Source organism: Brachypodium distachyon, chromosome 3 (genome assembly GCF_000005505.3).
Source record: "Brachypodium distachyon strain Bd21 chromosome 3, Brachypodium_distachyon_v3.0, whole genome shotgun sequence".
NCBI lineage: Eukaryota > Viridiplantae > Streptophyta > Magnoliopsida > Poales > Poaceae > Brachypodium > Brachypodium distachyon.
The window spans coordinates 60,332-78,896 of NC_016133.3; the positions used below are offsets into that span (position 1 = coordinate 60,332).

General features: G+C 50.1%; 2 protein-coding genes across 2 annotated transcripts; one reads left to right on the forward strand and one right to left on the reverse strand.

Moving 5' to 3' along the window:
• The first annotated feature begins 195 nt into the window (after nt 1-195).
• Nucleotides 196-6,271, forward strand: LOC100827170. The gene is made up of 11 exons (XM_003571535.3): nt 196-359; nt 443-985; nt 1,060-1,137; nt 1,268-1,360; nt 1,550-1,645; nt 2,551-2,604; nt 2,692-2,895; nt 3,632-3,763; nt 4,248-4,313; nt 4,992-5,291; nt 5,567-6,271. The coding sequence occupies exons 1-11, from the start codon at nt 297-299 to the stop codon at nt 6,041-6,043; spliced, it is 2,106 nt and encodes a 701-aa protein (XP_003571583.1). The 5' UTR covers nt 196-296; the 3' UTR covers nt 6,044-6,271.
• Nucleotides 6,272-6,727: 456 nt separating this feature from the next.
• Nucleotides 6,728-8,104, reverse strand: LOC100843777. The gene has a single exon (XM_003570710.4). The coding sequence runs from the start codon at nt 7,962-7,964 to the stop codon at nt 7,101-7,103; it is 864 nt and encodes a 287-aa protein (XP_003570758.1). The 5' UTR covers nt 7,965-8,104; the 3' UTR covers nt 6,728-7,100.
• Between the last annotated feature and the right edge of the window lie 10,461 nt (nt 8,105-18,565).

An 18,565-nucleotide genomic window follows, 5' to 3' on the forward strand; every position in this document is an offset into this window, starting at 1 on the left:
AAAAAGTTATACAGTATTTGCATTCGACTTCTCAAAGGAGATGTCAGACTTAAGACGTATCAATAGGCCGCATCAAATAAACGGCCCAGAAGAGAGATAGATAGCATAGGCGATGATTATGATGGCCCAATGGGCTCGTGTACTGCAGCTGTCCGTCAGTGGGCTTTGCCTGAACTCATCTGCATCTCTCTCTTCCAGTTCCCCTCGAGAAAAAAAAATCTGCATCTCTGTCTCTTCTTTCTCTGCTGCTGCTGCTAAGTAGGTCGGGTCGGCGATCGCCGGAGCCGCCAACGAAGATGCGGAAGCGCGATCTGGGCATCCTCCTCCTCGCCGCCTTCGCCATCTTCTTCTCCCTCCAGGTCAGCACGAGTCCTCCTTTCCTTAGCCGATGATTTGATTTGATTTGATTTGATTTCAAAGCCCTAAATCCATTCCTCCGCAGCACGAGGGCGACTTCTCCTTCCGCGAGGCATGGTACCATCTCTCCGACGACGGCTACCCCATCAAGTACGACGCCGACCGCCTCCCGCCGCCCCTCGTCGCCGACCTCAACGGCGACGGCAGGCCCGAGATCCTCCTCCCCACCCACGACGCCAAGATCCAGGTCCTCCAGCCCCCCCACGCCAGGCCCGCCTCCGGCTTCGATGACTTCCACGAGGCACGCCTCATGGCCGAGATCTCCCTCCTCCCCACCAACGTCCGCGTCTCCTCCGGTAGGCGCCCCGTCGCCATGGCCGTCGGCGCCGTCGACCGCTCCTACAAGCTCGCCGACGTCAGGAAGCAGGTCCTCGTCGTCGTCACCTCTGGCTGGGCTGTCATGTGCTTCGACCACAACCTCAACAAGCTCTGGGAGGCTAATCTCCAGGACGATTTCCCTCACGCTGCCCACCATCGAGAGGTCGCCATCTCTATATCCAACTACACTATCAAGCATGGAGATGCTGGCCTCGTCATCGTTGGAGGAAGGATGGAGATGCAGCATCATGTATGTATCATCATTTTTACCTATAAGATTTTTTTCTCTTAACTAACTACAGCAAGTTCTAACCTGTTAATCAGTCTGCAGATCTTTTCGACGACTTTATGACCTCAGAACACAGCAGGGAAGAGCACCGTAGAAGCGCCAGCGAGAAACAGGTTATTTTTTTAAGCTTATCTTTCAGTTTGTAATGTCCTCCGGGCTGCAAAAATCCAGACGCAAGATCTTCCTTTTCTGCCCTTCAACTTGATAGAAAACCTAAAGCTGCTTTGGCCTTATGTCCTGTAGGCTTCGGAGGCCGGCAACGTAGACGTGCGTCATTTTGCGCTTTATGCCTTTGCTGGTCGTACCGGCGCATTGAGATGGAGCCGGAAGAATGAGGTATGCCCCCATGTTTAAGCATATTCATTTCATCTACTGAAGATGAATTTAGGATCACTGTTCGTCAAATGGTGTCCACACTTGTCTGTGCTCTCCGTCCGACTCTAGCATTTAAGTAACCTGGAATAGTTATGAACAATGGTATGGCTTTTTACATATTATTGTTATGTTTTTCTCTTGACATGGCAGAATATCCAATCACAACCATCAGATGCTTCAGCGCTGATACCACAACACAATTACAAGCTTGATGTTCATTCCCTTAACAGCCGTCATCCTGGCCAGGTGAGAATTATGTTCACCGCCCTCGATAATCTTCACCACTTATAAAGATTCGAGTTGGTGGTAGTCCGTTCACCATACAGAGACTACTCCCTGGCTTACCCATTCAGCATGGTACATATGTGTATCGTGATCTTTTGATTATAGTTGACATTGTTTTTAATATACTTTTGAGATAATTGTTTCTCAATAAATATTTGGAATAGTTCTTAGCATAAAATTGGAAAAATATGAGCCCACAAGTATTTAAAACACACACAAACGTAATATACATTTTTAGTACTGTAGCAATGCACGCGCATTTTAGCTAGTGAAATACAATCTCTGAGGAGTCGTATTCACATTTGAGCAAATGTTATGTTGCGTTTGTCACCCGTTCTTCATTTTCTTGTTTTAAATATCATGCTGTGGATCATCTTCGTGGATACATGGCTGTGTTAAATATAATATCTGAGGAGTCATATTCACATCTGAGCAAGTGTTATGTTGCGGTAGTCACCCGTTCTTCATTTTCTTGTTTTAAATATCATGATGTGGATCATCTTCTTGGATAGGTGGCTGTGTCGTGAATAGTGCCAGTATTCCTCTGTTATCCACCAGAGTAATTTACCTGTACTATACAGGAAGATATTATTGACATACATGTGTTCTAGTTTAGCAGCTATAACCATTGCGTTCTCTGCTTGCCGCCAATATTTTACTGAACAATAATTGATTATGTTTGGACTTGAGAGGTGGCTTAACATAGCGATCTTCATACAAATTCTTGGAAATTGATAAAGCAAAAATGATATCGGATCTTTTTCCACTCCATGATTTGATTTTGATACGGACCCATAGAGATGCTATGTAGGTTCATATAGTATTATTTTGCCAATCAGAATCTAATGTGTCATATGAATTGACAGTTTGAATGCCGGGAATTCAGAGAATCAGTTCTCGGTGTCATGCCTCATCATTGGGTAAGATGACGTACCTATTAGCTCATATTTCAATTTTAGTATTTTGGGTATTTTTTAAAATCAAATCTGAATTCCTTTCTTTTTCAGGACAGGAGAGAAGATACTTCCCTACAACTTGCGAATTTTAGGAGGCATAAAAGGAAACAATTAAAGAAAACACCAGGAAAAAATGCTGTGAATAACGTGCACAAGCCCAGTGAACACAATCCAGCTGGAAAGGATGATACTAATAGATTATCTAAAGCGATTGGGAAAGCTGCAGAGTTGGCTGGTTCAGCTAAAGGCAAGAAGGTAGAAGATATATCACAAGGCAGTTACATTTCAGAATGCACCTTCTCTATGTAGCAAGTTAACAATAACAAAACCTGTTGTTATCTTGAAGTTCCTATAGTATTTGATGTGTCCGAGTGACTATTCTAGACATTAATAGTAGTAAATCGGCAATTATATTGTAGATAGCTGTAAATTTTACTACAAACCAAACATACTGCATACATTTTACTTAGGGAGTGTCTGCACAGCTTATTATTCATGTATATGTTATGATTGAATTGGTGACTCAAGCTGTCTTTTTTACTGATATATAGCACTAGGTAGTGATATCCACTTTTATGTCTGACATCTGCCATTCCATGGCTCAATGGTCCAAGGCTGGGAACTGACGGCCTGAATGCAAGTATCTTCGCCACTAGTGTACTTTTGCCGGGATCAAGCCTGGTTAATTTTCTTCATGTGTTCCCCAATCCCCGTAGTATTATAGCTGTTGCCTCTAGGATGCATATGCTGTAACCATCTAATTTTCCCTACTCATCATGTTTTGAATGGCAATCTTTCATCTGCATAAATGCAGTCTGATCCGCAATTTGTGGTAGGCAGTGCATATTCAGGTGCTTCTTGCATCTATTACCTGCTGTTTCTTTGTTGCACCGCACTACTTTTATCAAACAAAATTACAGTGCTCTAGCATCAAATCTTACATATATTCCGTCGGTTTTTACTGGGTTGTAACATCTTGCTTCTATTGCAGTCTCAGCACACCCCTTTTGTTCCTACAATCACTAACTATACTCAAGTCTGGTGGGTTCCTAATGTTGTTGTTGCACATGAAAAAGAAGGGATAGAGGCTATTCATCTAGCTTCTGGACGTACAATTTGCAAGGTACAAGGTGTATCTCAGTGTTTTTTTGCTGTCTTCTATTTCTTGCATAGTGAGGTGAGGTCAAAAAGAAGGGATAGAGGCTCATGTAGGTTTTTTACGAAAGAAAACCAATCTCTTTCTCTAATGGGTGTATGATTCAAATTTTATGCTCTATATGTTTATGTTCAGTTTCAATAGTGAGGTGAGGTATATCGGCCGCTTGCCTAGTTGCAGAGTTTCTTTACAAGGCAATAACTGATAGTACACTGGCTGACATGAAATGTTAATAGAGATTAAAGTTACATTGTTGAATGCAAATTGAATGTTTAATAGATCAATATGTGGTTGCACTCAATCTATGCGGATTGAATGCGAGTTTCCCGAGCAACACTTTTCCTTCTTAGGGAACCATAATTAATATGAACTAATATATTTGATTGTCACTAACACAATCTTACAGTTAATCTTCTCTGATTTGTCTTTGTGAAACCGTTTCCATGTTCAGCTTCATTTGACAGAAGGGGGTCTTCACGCAGATGTTAATGGAGATGGAGTTCTGGATCATGTTCAGGTGTGTTGAAGTGTGAAGATTATAGCTGCAATTCACTTCTTTTTTTCATTCACTTGTGTCATAAGGTGTTATGGTGTGCTGTACATCTTAGGCTTTTACAATCATTGGACAAATGGGTTCAAATGGTTTATAGGGCTCCAGTTAGTTTCTTGTACGGAGAGAAGTTGAACTTTCTGCTCAAACAAGAACATGGATGATACTGAATATTACTTGTTCTCTTTTTTTATTACTACTACTATTGTGTTCTAGTAAGTAGTAGTAAGTTTCCTTTTCATGTAATTATATATTTTCTTCCTCATAAATGATCTACAAAAACTTATGCATTGTTTGCACCAGTATATTGTTTGCATGATAAATGATCCTCTTCCCTGTTCGCATTAAATAATCAGAGTTCATGTTTACCATGGAACTTGAGGCGTACTTATTTATTTTGGAAACGAGGGATTAACTCAAGCCATACAGTATGGAGAGACCCAACTTAGAACCAGTATCATCTTTTCACCGTAACGGTTCTTTTATACCTTAATCCTCATTTGCTGCGACGAGCCGACGAGTATGTCTTTGCTTCAATTCTCCTAACGAATCCATGAGTGTCATATATGACTTCTTTGCTAGCCCCAATGTTGCTTTCTTTTTGTTAATTGTCGTTATCAAAACTGTTGGTTCATACTTTTACAGGTTGTCGGTGCAAATGGTATTGAGCAAACTGTTGTTAGCGGGTCAATGGAAGTGCTGAAACCCTGTTGGGCAGTTGCTACCTCCGGTGTACCCGTGCGGGAGCAACTTTTTAATGTTTCTATCTGCCACTACAACCATTACAATCTGTTCCATCATGGTGACTTCTCAAAAAGTTTTGGGAGGCCATTTGATCCAACTGGCTTAGAGGTGGCAACCCCTATCCTGCTCCAGAGAGACGATGGCCATAAACACAGAAGAGGAAGTCACGGCGATATCATCTTTCTGACAAGCCGGGGAGAGGTCAGCATATTCTTCACCATTATCTAAGGATGGTTAGGCAGGGTTGCTCCGCATGGAGGGAACTATTCATAAGTGGGTTAGTCTGAATATCTAGCAAGATCTAGACTATCGTACTGACCTCTGGGTTGACTGTATAGTCCATACTTTAGCTTTATCTGTCTCCCCTCCTGGCATTTTACGTGATTTCACATGCATCAAGTCGATGACACTACCTTTCCTAATTACATTATCGGTAGTGGTTTATCTCCGGTACTCTGACTTCTTTATCATTGTAGGCGACCTCGTATTCTCCAGGTCTACTCGGTCATGATGCGACATGGAGATGGCAACTATCGACCGGTGCAACATGGTCCAACCTTCCATCTCCATCAGGGATGATGGAGAACATTGTGGTTCCTACTCTCAAGGCTTTCTCTCTTCGGGCCTATGACCCAAAGCAGGTGATCATTGCAGGTGGTGACCAGGAGGCTGTGGTGATTTCTCCTTCCGGTAGCTTATTGGCATCCATTGAACTCCCTGCACCTCCGACTCACGCGTTGATTCTTGAGGATTTCTCTGGTGATGGTCTAACTGATATTATTCTGGTAACATCTGGGGGAGTATATGGATTTGTGCAGACAAGGCAGCCTGGGGCCCTTTTCTTCAGCACGCTCGTTGGGTGCTTGATAGTTGTGATCGGTGTGATATTTGTTTCTTTGCACCTAAACTCTTCGAACAGTGGTAAACCAAGGTCTTCAACTGAGTATAGGTGACATGCTGTAATCGGTGTTCTGCTGAGAGGATCTTGTGAACATCCCCAGCATTGAGAACCTGCTACAATATTTGAATTAGGTTTTTCATATAGTTAGCTGGGGGTGTTTAACTTATTTGGACTTGCACAGTGTATTTTAGTTGGTGTTGTATGACAAAGGGTATACTTACTTTCCTCGTAGTATATGAGTACCACTTTGCGGTCACAAGTGGCACGCATCTTGCTTTTCTATGGTAGGTTTCATTTTCAAAATGGCCTTTTTTATTTTTGCAAACGCATCTTGCTTTACAATGTCCTTGTGACTTTGTCCGTGCAAGGAGATATAGCATCCATTTCGTTGAAGGCAACTGGGCCTTGGGGCTATAAAACCCAAACCAGGATCAAAACTGAAAATTCTTAAAGAAACCGCCCTTTATCATGACTTGTGTTAAATCAGTGATAAAGTCATGAATAAATATGAGGCAGTGCCTATGAACTGAAAGTTATCCACACAGCTGAACTTGCCACGCGAGACCAGACCACGACACCAAGAACTAGAGCTTAAAACTGAACCAAACAAACATAGCCAAAATCTCATAACCAGCTGAGCTGAATACAAGAAATATTTATCAGCTATAGCAAGGTCAGTCCAAAGGGATTCATTCAGGATCAACTGCAAGCATAGAAGAACAAAATCGCCTGGTAATTTCAACCTAAAACAGCTTTGTCATTCTGTCCATGAGTCATCACTTGAAAAAATGAACATGATGAGCTTCTATTTTGGTATATCTGGGTTCAGCAGTTTACCCTATTAACATACACAGTTAAAAGAATGAGACGAATTATTAACACCTTCAAATGGGTTACAATGCCCAGTTACCGTATGTATGAATCAAGTGCAAAATGTGTGGCCATCTTGCTCGACATGGCAGCTAGCAGCAAAAAGCCTTACAAGGAGAAGAAACAAATGGAGGGCAATTGACACCACTGTGTGTTGCTGGTCTGTAATGCAACAGATTACCAATGTAATTGAGCATGCAGTTAACTTGAAGAGGGGGACTTTACAGCAGTAAGTAGGGTTAGGTATTTTGTTCATGTCTTTGAGCAGGAAAGACGTTCTTCCCTTGGGTCTTGGTCCTGGTGGAAGGAGCAAGACGGAAGCGCAGCATCCCGGTATGAGGGCTGGTCGGCGAAGCGTAGTGGACGCTGCGGCTGCGTCCGAGCCAGTAGAATCTCTTGAGCAGAGAAGGGCGGGCATTGGCGTGGAGAGAATCGGCAGGCGACATCTCGGAGTCGACGCCAGCAGAAGAGGACACAGAGTGCTGGCTGCTGCCATTGATCCGGGCAAGAGGACCCCCCTGTGGTGGGGGACAGGTGGTTGCTGCGTGGGTGTCCCTCCAGGAGTGTGATGAGAGGGATCTGTTGAGCAGACCGGTGATTGGGTTGGCGGCCCTGCGGAGTTGATTCCTCCAGGAGGGCTGACGGAGCTTGGAGTGGAGAACGAGAGCAGAAGCTGTTGTTGTAGCAGCAGGTGCAGAGGTTGCAGGAGGGGCAGAGTCGTCGTTGGCATCCCATGACTGGCGAGAAGGCAGCCAGGAATCGTTGTTGCCGTGCTCGCAGCAGACGATCCATGACTCGCACGACTGGCGGAGGGAGCGCTTGCGCTGCAGCTGCTGCGGCGGCGGCTCCTTGGGATCTTGTCGCTGATCTGTGCAGGGAGGTGGGGATTGTTGGTCGTGGAGCTGGAAGAGGTGGAGGAGCGTCGTCCTCGCCGCCTCCGGCTCTCGAGGACGAGGAGCAGCGGGAGGCGTTGCTGGCAGGGCTGCGGCGGAGAGCCTCTCGAGGAGGCAGGCAGAGCAGAATCCTGTGAAGGGGGGCTGCGACGGGTGCTTGGGGCACCTCGACAGCTCACCGACGGCGGCGGCGCCGACGGGATTCATCATCGCCAAAATCAAGACCAATTTGCAAAAGGAAGGGAAGGAAAGGGATTGATTTGGTTGGGTTTGACCGGGGAAGGCTAGGGCTTTGACTCACTCTCTCTCGTCTGCTGCTAGCTTGGGCTTGGGTGGGGAACTGTATTGGGGAATCAATCAGGACAGGAGAGAGCCGTTGCCTGCCTCTTTGTTTTCTTTTCACCTCACTGCCATGTGGGCCCTCACATCCCGCAAGCAACGGCTCTCTCTCTCTTCTCCATCAAACAGTCTCCCTATTTCTCTCACAGTTTAATTAAGTTTTGTTTTCTACTATCAATTTCCTGGCAAATTTAGATTTTCTTTTTATAAAGGAAGCTTTATTGACTCTATTTTACAAACCACATAAGACCCTTCTGGCCTATGCATAACAAACAAAACACACAGCCCAGGGAAAGTCGCAAAGAGAACGCACAACAGTGTCAACTTCAGATTTAAAAGTCTGCATCGATGCAGATTTGTGACAACATTATGTTTCTACAGTAAAAACAATATATTTATAAGTTTTACCTCTATCTCCATCTATGTTTGTCGTTGGCCACCGCCAGCAGCATCAAATCCCTAGGCATGACGGAATGTCATCAATTCCCTATTCGATCTTTCCGTTATCCTTCCTCCTTTCCCCTCCGCCTTCTTCTTCATGCTAGCTCACACATTCCTCTCAAACTCATCCCCTCCATGTCGGCTGTCAAGGAAGACTTTGCTCCGGCGCCACTGATCCGGAATCACTCATGGGCACACCACCAGACACCTTGGTGGATGAGCCGTCTGAGTAGCATCACTGCATCGTCGCCATCAAGACCATAGATGACGAATAGAGCCATGAAGACCTGGTCGGCGCCGACAATAAAGGAGGAAGGGACGATGGCGATTGTGGTGGGCCGGATGGGACTCTTTCCGCTCATGTGCTGCTCCATTCACGACGTGGATGTAGAGGCACTGCTCCATTGAGTCTTAGATCGGCCAAGCCTAGGTAGCATGCCGACACCGTGCCCAAACCGTTGACGACAGGAGGGAGCCGAGCCCGTGATGAGCTGCCGCCGCACGGAGCGCCCTGCTCCGCATCCAAGCATGGTAATTATGTGGGTATAACACAATATAAATTGGAATTTCTTTGGTGGAGGTTACACAAATTACACAGTTGACTCTATGTGTATATAACACAATATAAATTGGAATTTCTTTGGTGGAGGTTACACAAATTACACAGTTGACTCTATGTGTATATAACACAATATAAATTGGAATTTCTTTGGTGGAGGTTACACAAATTACACAGTTGACTGTATGTGTATATAACACAATATAAATTGTATTTTTTTGGGAGGTTTACACAAATTACATAGTTGACTATATGTGTATATAACACAATATAAATTGGTATTTCTTTGGTGGAGGTTTACACAAATTACACAGTTGACTGTACGTGTATATAACACAATATAAATCGGAATTTTTTTGGTTGAGGTTTACACAAATTACACAATTGCCTATATGTGCATATAACACAAGTTAAATGGGAAATTTGCGCACAAACACACCCAATTACGTATATGTACATAACACAATTTAAATTAAATATTAGTTGGTGAATGTTTACAAAAACGAACACGAACAATTAAATATATGGAGTCTGAAAGCACAATATTCTAAATATGTATATGAAACTGCGCTAGCCAGCTATCATGGGTGTGCGTGCATGGTACATGTGAATATTGTTTTTTATCTTTTTAGGTCAAGATTGTATATATTAATTAGCACCAAGAAAAGATAGGCATTGTCTAAAAAATAATAGATATTTACTTAGCAGTATATTATGAGTTGTGATGAGATGTAGTGAAATGAAAGGATACAGTTAATCGATTGTGCATCCATATCCATATTCTTGGACACATTGTTGGTTGACAGGAGACTGTCGTCCATGTTCATCACCTTCTCCAACTGTTGAGACTTGAGATCTTCGACTACTTCAGACATGATGTTCATTCAAATATGCATTGTTCATTGGATCCTTGGATCTTTTTAGTAGGAACTGTGGCGACTTCGTGGTGCGTGGACAGATGCAAAGAAGCATTCATCAACTTGATACTCAACAACGAGCGCCTCATGAAAATCACCATGGGATACTGCGAGATCTGGCTTCGAAACAACGTCCCACGGCCGGGCAACATATAGCTATACCCTCCATCTATTGACCATCATCATCGTATAGATTTGCTCCTCTCACAATGGAGAGATACACTCCATACCCACTTGGTATTATGGTATCAAATATCGTCTAGCTAGACACTTGTGATACGATCAACCAAGATACAACAAAAATTCAATTTTATACTCAAGGCAGAGAGGAAGAAACAATAAAAGAATTCATAAGGCCCATATCCCTAAAAAGGCTTAGTCCTAGTTATTGTGACGACCTAGCACCGATCGGGCCCAGCTGGAGAGATCGATCCCTAAAGATCTACATAGATATGAGCGCCCCCTATTCTGGACTAGTCCTCTTATTGTCATAGACTAGGGTCTAGGTCTAGCTAGGGTGCGTTTGGTCCCCTTGCTCGAAGCTCACCGACCATGCCACCACTGTATGACTGTCTCTCGCACTCCATAGTCCCCACTCCATGGCCGACAACAAGGATCCGTTCAAGGAGGAGGAGGCCAATTGGGAGATTAGCAAGGAATCCGTCGACTGGGAGAGTAGCGAGGGGATGAGCGAGGACAAGGAGTCCTCGTACGTTGTAGAAGAGGAACAGTGGTCGGATTTCTGTCGATCCCCCGATGACGGTACCGGGGAGTGGTCCCGGCAAGTCTAGTATTACCCCATCCTGAGCTATAGTGGCAGGATCTAGGGAGGGTGGAGGAGGAGAGGATGGAGGTCGACACCGCCGACTTAGAATTAGTGGAGGTGGATAGGATGGAGGTATACACCTCCGACCTAGCCAACTACTACACGACTTATCCGAAGAAGGTGGCATCAAGGAAGATGGTGGAGGAGGAGGGGAAGGCAATCTGAATGTTTTTTCCGAGTTCACCGTAGATGACTCCGACTCCAAAGGCGTACCCGGTAAACAACATTATGTTTCAGCAGTAAAAAACAATATATTTATATGTTTTACCTCTATCTCCATCTATATTTGTCGTTGGCCACCGCCAGCAGCATCAAATCCCTAGGCATGGCGGAATGTCATCAATTCCCTATTCGATCTTTCCGTTATCCTTCCTCCTTTCCCCTTCGCCTTCTTCTTCATGCTAGCTCACACATTCCTCTCAAACTCATCCCCTTCATGTCGGATGTCAAGGAAGAGTTTGCTCCAGCACCACTCATCCGGAATCACTCATGGGCACACCACCAAACACCTTGGTGGATGAGCCGTCTGAGTAGCATCACTGCATCCTCACCATCAACACTACAGATGATGAATAGAGCCATGAAGACCTGGTCGGCGCCGACAACAAAGGAGGAAGGGACGATGGCGATTGTGGTGGGCTGGATGGGACTCTTTCCGCTCATGTGCCGCTCCATTCACGACGTGGATGTAGAGGCGCTGCTCCATTGAGTCTTAGATCGGCCAAGCCTAGGTAGCATGCCGACACCGTGCCCAAACCATCGACGACAGGAGGGAGCCGAGCCCGTGATGAGCTGCTGCCGCACGGAGCGCCCCTACGTGCTCCGCATCCAAGCATGGTAATTATGTGGGTATAACACAATATAAATTGGAAATTCTTTGGTGGAGGTTTACACAAATTAGCAAGTTGAATGTATGTGTCTATAACACAATACAAATTGGAATTTCTTTGGTGAAGGTTACACAAATTACACAGTTGACTGTATGTGTATATAACACAATATAAATTGGAAGTTCTTTGGTGGAGGTTACACAAATTACACAGTTGACTGTATGTGTATATAACGCAATATAAATTGTATTTCTTTGGTGGAGGTTTACACAAATTACAAAGTTGACTGTATGTGCATATAACACAATATAAATTGGTATTTCTTTGGTGGAGGTTTACACAAATTACACAGTTGACTGTATGTGTATATAACACAATATAAATTGGAATTTCTTTGGTTGAGGTTTACACAAATTACACAATTGCCTATATGTGCATATAACACAATTTAAATAGGAAATTTGCACACTAACACACCCAATTACGTATATGTACATAACACAATTTAAATTAAATATTAGTTGGTGAATGTTTACAAAAACAAACACAAAAGGGTTTAGGGTTTAGGTCTAGCTAGGGTGCGTTTGGTCCCCTTGCTCGAAGCTCACCGACCACGCCACCATTGTATGATTGTCTCTTGCTCTCCATAGTCCCCACTCTATGGCTGACAACAAGGATCCGTCCGAAGAGGAGGAGGCCAGTTGGGAGATTAGCAAGGAATCCGTCGACTGGGAGAGTAGCGAGGGGATGAGTGAGGACAAGGAGTCCTCGTACGTTGTAGAAGAGGAACGGTGGTCGGATTTCTGTCGATCCCCTGACGACGGTACCGGGGAGTGGTTCCGGCAAGTCTAGTATTACCCCATCCTGAGCTATAGTGGGAGGATCTAGGGAGGGTGGAGGATGAGAGGATGGAGGTCGACACCGCCAACCTAGAGGTAGTGAGGTGGATAGGATGGAGGTATACACCTCCGACCTAGCCAACTACTACACGACTTATCCGAAGAAGGTGGCATCAACGAAGATGGTGGAGGAGGAGGGGAAGGCAATCTGAATGTTGCTTCTGAGTTCACCGTAGATGACTCCGACTCCAGAGGCGTACCCGGTAACCTCCTCAAGAGGCCGTTGCCACGCGCCTTACCAGAGGCACCTGTCAGCGAAGAGCTGGTGGCGTGCGGATGCGCAATGTGCAAGGAGAGATATTCGCGTCAGGGGAACGCATCGCCTCGCTCCCATGCAAGCACTTCTTCCATGGCGGGTGCATCCGGCCGTGGCTCACCATCAAGAACACTTGCCAACTGTGCCACCACAACGTTGATAGTCCTTCACAAAAAACACTCCTAACAGATGATTCTGGGGCTCCTCTGGATGTAACATTCCCTCTGGATCGCTCAAAATGAGATTTGGGCTGTTAAATCAAGTAATCCACATACAAACAAACAACACACATGAGATGTCTCGTTCTTTTATGTATTTTGCACTTGCAGATGTCCCCTCCCTGGAAGTGTTGAAACCATTATACAGGACGTGTTGTACCTCTACATTAAGGCCTAGGCGGCCTACGAGCAGTTCTCATCCGTCTGCGACAACTAGCAGTAGGCCTAGAACGCAGTGGCGTTGCTAATGTGGCTGGACCAGGGCACTATGTGCTCCCAAAAGGCCAGTGCGACACGCCTTACCGGAGGAGCCTATCAACGAAGAGCAAGCGGCTTGCAGCTGCACAGTGTGCATGGAGATATTCGTGTTAGGGGAACGCTTCGCGTGGCTCCCATGCAAGCACTTCTTCCATGGCGAGTGCATCCGAACGTGGCTCGCCATCAAGAACACTTGCCCAGTGTGCCACTACAACGTCGATAATCATTCAAAAAAAAAAGAAAAACTCCCAGCAGATGATTATGGGGTTCCTCGGGATGTAGCACTGCCTCTGGATCACACAAAATGAGAATTGAGCCGTTAAATCAATTAATCCAACAAACAAACACCATACATGAGATGTCTCGTTCTTTTATGTATTTTACACTTGCAGATGTCTGCTCCCTAGCTGGAAGTGTTGGAACCACTGTCCAAGACGTGATTTACCTCTACATCATGGCCTGGCAGGCCTACGAGCAGTTCTTGTCCGTCTGCGACAACCAATAGTACACCCGGAAAGCGATGGCATTGCTGGCGTGGCTGGACCCAGGCACTATGTGCACGCACCTTACTAGAGGTGCTTGTCAGCAAAGAGAAGGCGGCGTACGGCTGTGCGGTGTGCAAGGAGATACTACCGTCAGGGGAACACGTCGCTTGGCTCCCATGCAAGCCCTTCTTCCATGGCGAGTGCATTAGGCTGTGGCTCGCCATCAAGAACACTTGCCCAGTGTGCCACTACAACACATCTATAATCCTTCACAAAATGTCTTCGCACGGGGCTCCGTCACCGGGGATGCGCGGGCACCCCCTTTTAGGTTCGGCAATGGACTACGGGGATCGCTCCGGCGATCGCCGGCGGGGCCAATGCAAAGCGTAAGAATGCGATGAACACGAAAACGCTTTTTACCCAGGTTCGGGCCACCCGGAGGTGTAAAACCCTACGTCCTGCTTGTCTGAACTTGTATTATTGTAAAACAGAGGGTTTACAAGTTGCCGGGGAAGGGTCCCCGAGCGCTCTCTTTTTGGCTAAGTGCTCCTTGCTATTTTGGGCTACTACCAGTGGAGAACTGCTCGTTGGTTGAATGTGCCAACCAAGCCAAGACCGAACTAACTCCAAAAATCGAACCATTTGACCGTAGGCGGGGGTCCTCCTTTTATAGCCAAGGGGATACCACAGGTGCCATGGTGCATGGATTACAAGTAGCGAGCAGAGAGCTTGGGCAGCTCCTCCTCGGTGCGCTGGCATGCATGCATGAGCGCCAACCCCGCGGCTAGGGGTCGAAGGCTCAAAAAATAGCCCTGGGCAGCCACTGTTTGACTGACTAGACGGGTAACCCCCCTCCTGTCGGGTCATTAAATGCGCCATGCGCTTCACTCCTTGTCCTGACGAAACTGCACACTGGGTGCCTGTCGCGCGCCCACGTGGCACTGCTGCTCTTTTCGCTTGGCCCTGCCCTCACGGCGGAGACCTGCGCCTGGGAACGCCTCCTCTCGGCAAGTGCCTTCCCGGGAGGTGCCCAGGAGGGATTATTCCCCGAAGCCCCGCTAGCCCTGCCGGGCTGGTAGCTTGCCGAGCAGCCTGCACGTTGCTGCCCGGGGTGAGATCCTTCTAGGAACCCAGCGATGCGACCCACGTGTCGTGCAGCGGTGGCACCCCGGGTGCCACTGGTGCGACAGTAGCCCCCGGGCGTGGGCCGGCAACACCTGTTCCCGGGCGAACCCTTCCTTGGTCGGTTGCCGGGCTACGCCCCAACCGACGCGTGGGTCCCGACTCGTCTTGGGCCCGCGTCTCTTCGCCGTCCAAAGTACCCCGCCGTTACGGACAGAGTAGTGGGTGCGAGATTTCCGCCGTAACCCCCCCCCTTAAACAGGGAAGTTAATGCCACTCTTCGCATTATCCTTTTGATTAGCAATTATCCCAACGCACCCGTAGGGTGCGGAACCGGCTGTTACCGAACGACGGAGTGCTATAAAGCTTTTACTGCTGCGCTGAGGGAGAAACACTTAGCCCCCCAGCCTTCTTCCTCCAACATTTCGCATCTTGCGCCCAAGAACCTTGCTAGCTTCCGCCCTCGCTCCCCATGGCGCCCCCCACCACCAGGAAGGGAAGGCCCCAAAGAAACCGGCGGCCAGCAAGAGCGAGGCGGCCGCCAAAGGCCGCCGCGGACAAAGACCAGAAAAGACGGGTGATGAGGGCCACGCTCGCCTTCTACCGGCCCGGTTACAACGGCGAGGTGTTGGCCAAGATCCGGCACGCCGTTGCCTCCGGGTTCAACGAGCACAGGGAGACCCTGATCTTCCCCGCCGGCGCCGACCACCAGGAAAACGACTTCCGGGTGTTCGGGCGCTTCATCCTCACGGGACTGGTGCCGCCCTTCTCCCTGTTCCTCCATGCGCTCATGGAGTCGTACCAGCTGTGGGTGGGGCAGCTCCACCCCATGTCCCTCTATCTCCTCGCCACCTTCCAGTTCCTTTGTGAAGCGTTCGTCGGAGTAATGCCATCAGTGGCACTGTTCCGACACTACTTCGACCCCCGGATTGATAACGCGAATGCGATGTCGTCGGGGGTGGTGTTCCGCGCCCGCGACCGGATGAAGTCCGAGTTCATCGTCCGGTCGGAAAAGAAGATCGAGAAGGAATGGCGGGGTGACTGGTGTTGGGTCCGGGTGCAAGACCCCGAGGAATTCATCCTCTCGCCCACCGAGCTGCCGCAACCCAACAGCGGCTGGCGGGACCGATACCACCGCGACGCCGATCTCCTCCCCATCGTGGAGAAGATCAAGGCCTTGCGGCTAGCGGGGCTCACTGACGTTGACGTGGCGCGCACCTTCATCAGCCGGCGAGTCGCGCCGCTCCAACTGCGCTCCTGCCTTGCGTGGATGTACACGGGGTCCGGAGACAGGACACGCCTTCACCGCGAGGGCGTGGACCGGGAATCTCTCCAGGTGTGGGTGAAGGGGATCCCCGGCGAGGACGTCCCCGCCACGGGGTTCCCGCCGGGGGTTATCTCCCTCCATGCCATCATTCCGGGGCTGAATGGCATCATCGCCTCCTTCCCGCCCTGCACCGAGTGGGGGCTGATGGACGACTCCCCCACTCGGACCCCGCGTGCTCCTTCGCCTGCACCTCGCGGGAAGCAGGTGCTTGAGGAGAGCGGGGGCGAGTCGGAAGTCAGATGGCCCTCCCTTCCGTCCTCAGACGACGAGGCGGGCCAGCCTGCCGTGTCCCGGGTAGTTGTCCTCGTGGACGACGAAGAGGAGGACAGCGACGACGCGCCCCTGATCGTCCGCAGATCAAGGGCGCACGCAGCGGCCGCGGCTACCTCCACGGTGGCTGCGGCGGCATCCGCCCCTGCGGCGGGTACCAGCTCCGCGACGGCGGCCGCCTTGGGGGCGTCCGCCGGCACCTTAGCGGCAACCACCCCCGCAGCGGTTGCCGGAGCCACGGTGGTGACCACCCCGGCAGCGACCGCCCGCGACCCGACGGTGGCTACCTCAGCAGCAGCCGCCGGTGCCGCGGCGGCAGCCCCACCAGTGATAGCCCCTGACGCCGCGGCGGCCCCTTCAACGGTTCCCACGGTGCCCCGGGCCGCGGCACCCCCACGGGCACCCACGGCTCCTCCTGCTCGGGGGGTCTTCCGAGGCTTCGCGCTCCGGCGCAACCCCCCGAAGGCTGATTCGTCGGCGAGCGCCGGCAAGAGGGGGAGGGACAATTCCCTGCCTGCCTCACCGAGCAAGAAGGCGCGCGCGGACGCTGGCAGTGTTGCCGACCCGGCCGGCACAGGGGCCCGCGGCGTTGCCACCACACCTAACGGGGACCCAGCCCCAACGGAGGTGGCGCCGACAACAGGGACAGCTCCCTCCTGCTTCCTTACCTGCAGCAGGCCTAAGAGCGTCCGCACCGGAAGCGGGCATTACGGTGGTCGACCTCGACTCCGACGTCGAGGTTACGGGGACGGCGGGGGAGCTGGAGGCAGACCCCACGACAAGCCCTGCTGCGCCGGCCGCAGCGGCAACGGCGACCACCGCAGCCCCCGGTACGGTGTCCGACGACGTGCCAGCGACCGCAGACGCCGCCGGCGCGGATTCTTCTGCCGCCCAGCAGCGGGCGGCCCCTGCCGGGGGCGCGGCAACCTCACCAGCCCCGCAGTCCCCGGGCGCGGGTGAGGTGGAGGTTGCGGAGGGGGAGCAACAGGATGCTCCGCCGCAAGCGGACGACCCGCCGCCCAACTATACGGTGGCGGCGGGGGCTTCGTCGGCGGCGGCGGCCGCTACCTTCAACACCGACCTCAGCACCCTTGCCGGGGTGGCTTGGAACCCCATCACCTGGGATCCGAGCGTTTTCGACCGGGGGCACCGGTTCCTTGATGCTGTCAAGAACCAGCAGCTGGTCTTCGTCACCTCCTTCAACGAGGTGAGGGAGCACCACGCGATCGCCAAGAGCCAGCTTGGTGAGCTGCGGCTGGTCGTGGAGAAGGAGCGGCAGGAGCTCTCCCGGCTGCGGGAGGAGACGTGCCTCACCAGGGAGGAGGCGCGCCTTGCCCAGGAAGCCTTAGAGGATGCTGCCACACCGGTCGTCCCAGAAGAGGAGCTCTACCGGCGACTGGACGCTTAGCGCACCGAGCTCCAGGGAGCTCTGGACCGCTGGTGGCGGCTCAGGCGGAAACCAAGAAGGAGCACGCTGAGGTGCTCGCTGCAGCCCAGGCTCGGATCGACGAGAAGAGCGATCTGATCACCAACTATCTCGGCGAGATCCAAGGCCTGCGCATCAAGCTGGAGGTGCAGATGAAGGCCACCGAAAGCGCGGTGGGCGCGGCAGCCCGGCATGAAATTGAGCTCAACACCGCCAAGGACAAATCGGCCCGGCTCGAGACCGAGCTGGGCACTGTCCGGGAGGAGCTCGCCAAGGCCGGCGAGGATAACGCGACCCAGGCCGCGGAGCTTGCGTCGCTGGCGAGCCACCTCCGGAAGGCCAAGAAGGCCGCGCTCGACACCCGGCTCCACCACGGCACGTTGATCGGGCAACGGCAGCTGGAGATCGAGAAGCTGCTTAAGATCGCCCAAGCGTTGCGCGACCTGCTGCCTTGGTTCGAGCTACAGGCCGCGGAGGTGGACGGTACGGACGTCTCCACACTGATCCCGTCCTTCTCTGACTTGCTGGGGAAGTTCGGGGCGCTCGACGTCTGGATCGCCAAGTTTGGCGCTAACGAGGTTGCCAACTGCGCCCGGGAGGTTGCCGGGACGATCCTTGTGAGGGTACACCTCCGGGAC

Excerpts from the sequence above, each read along its gene's own strand:
- LOC100843777 (XM_003570710.4), bottom strand. The coding sequence starts at position 7,964 with ATGATGAATCCCGTCGGCGCCGCCGCCGTCGGTGAGCTGTCGAGGTGC.
- LOC100827170 (XM_003571535.3), top strand. The coding sequence starts at position 297 with ATGCGGAAGCGCGATCTGGGCATCCTCCTCCTCGCCGCCTTCGCCATC. Across the intron at positions 1,361-1,549 it reads GATGGAGCCGGAAGAATGAG|AATATCCAATCACAACCATC; the intron begins GTATGCCCCCAT and ends TTGACATGGCAG. Across the intron at positions 3,764-4,247 it reads CTGGACGTACAATTTGCAAG|CTTCATTTGACAGAAGGGGG; the intron begins GTACAAGGTGTA and ends TTCCATGTTCAG.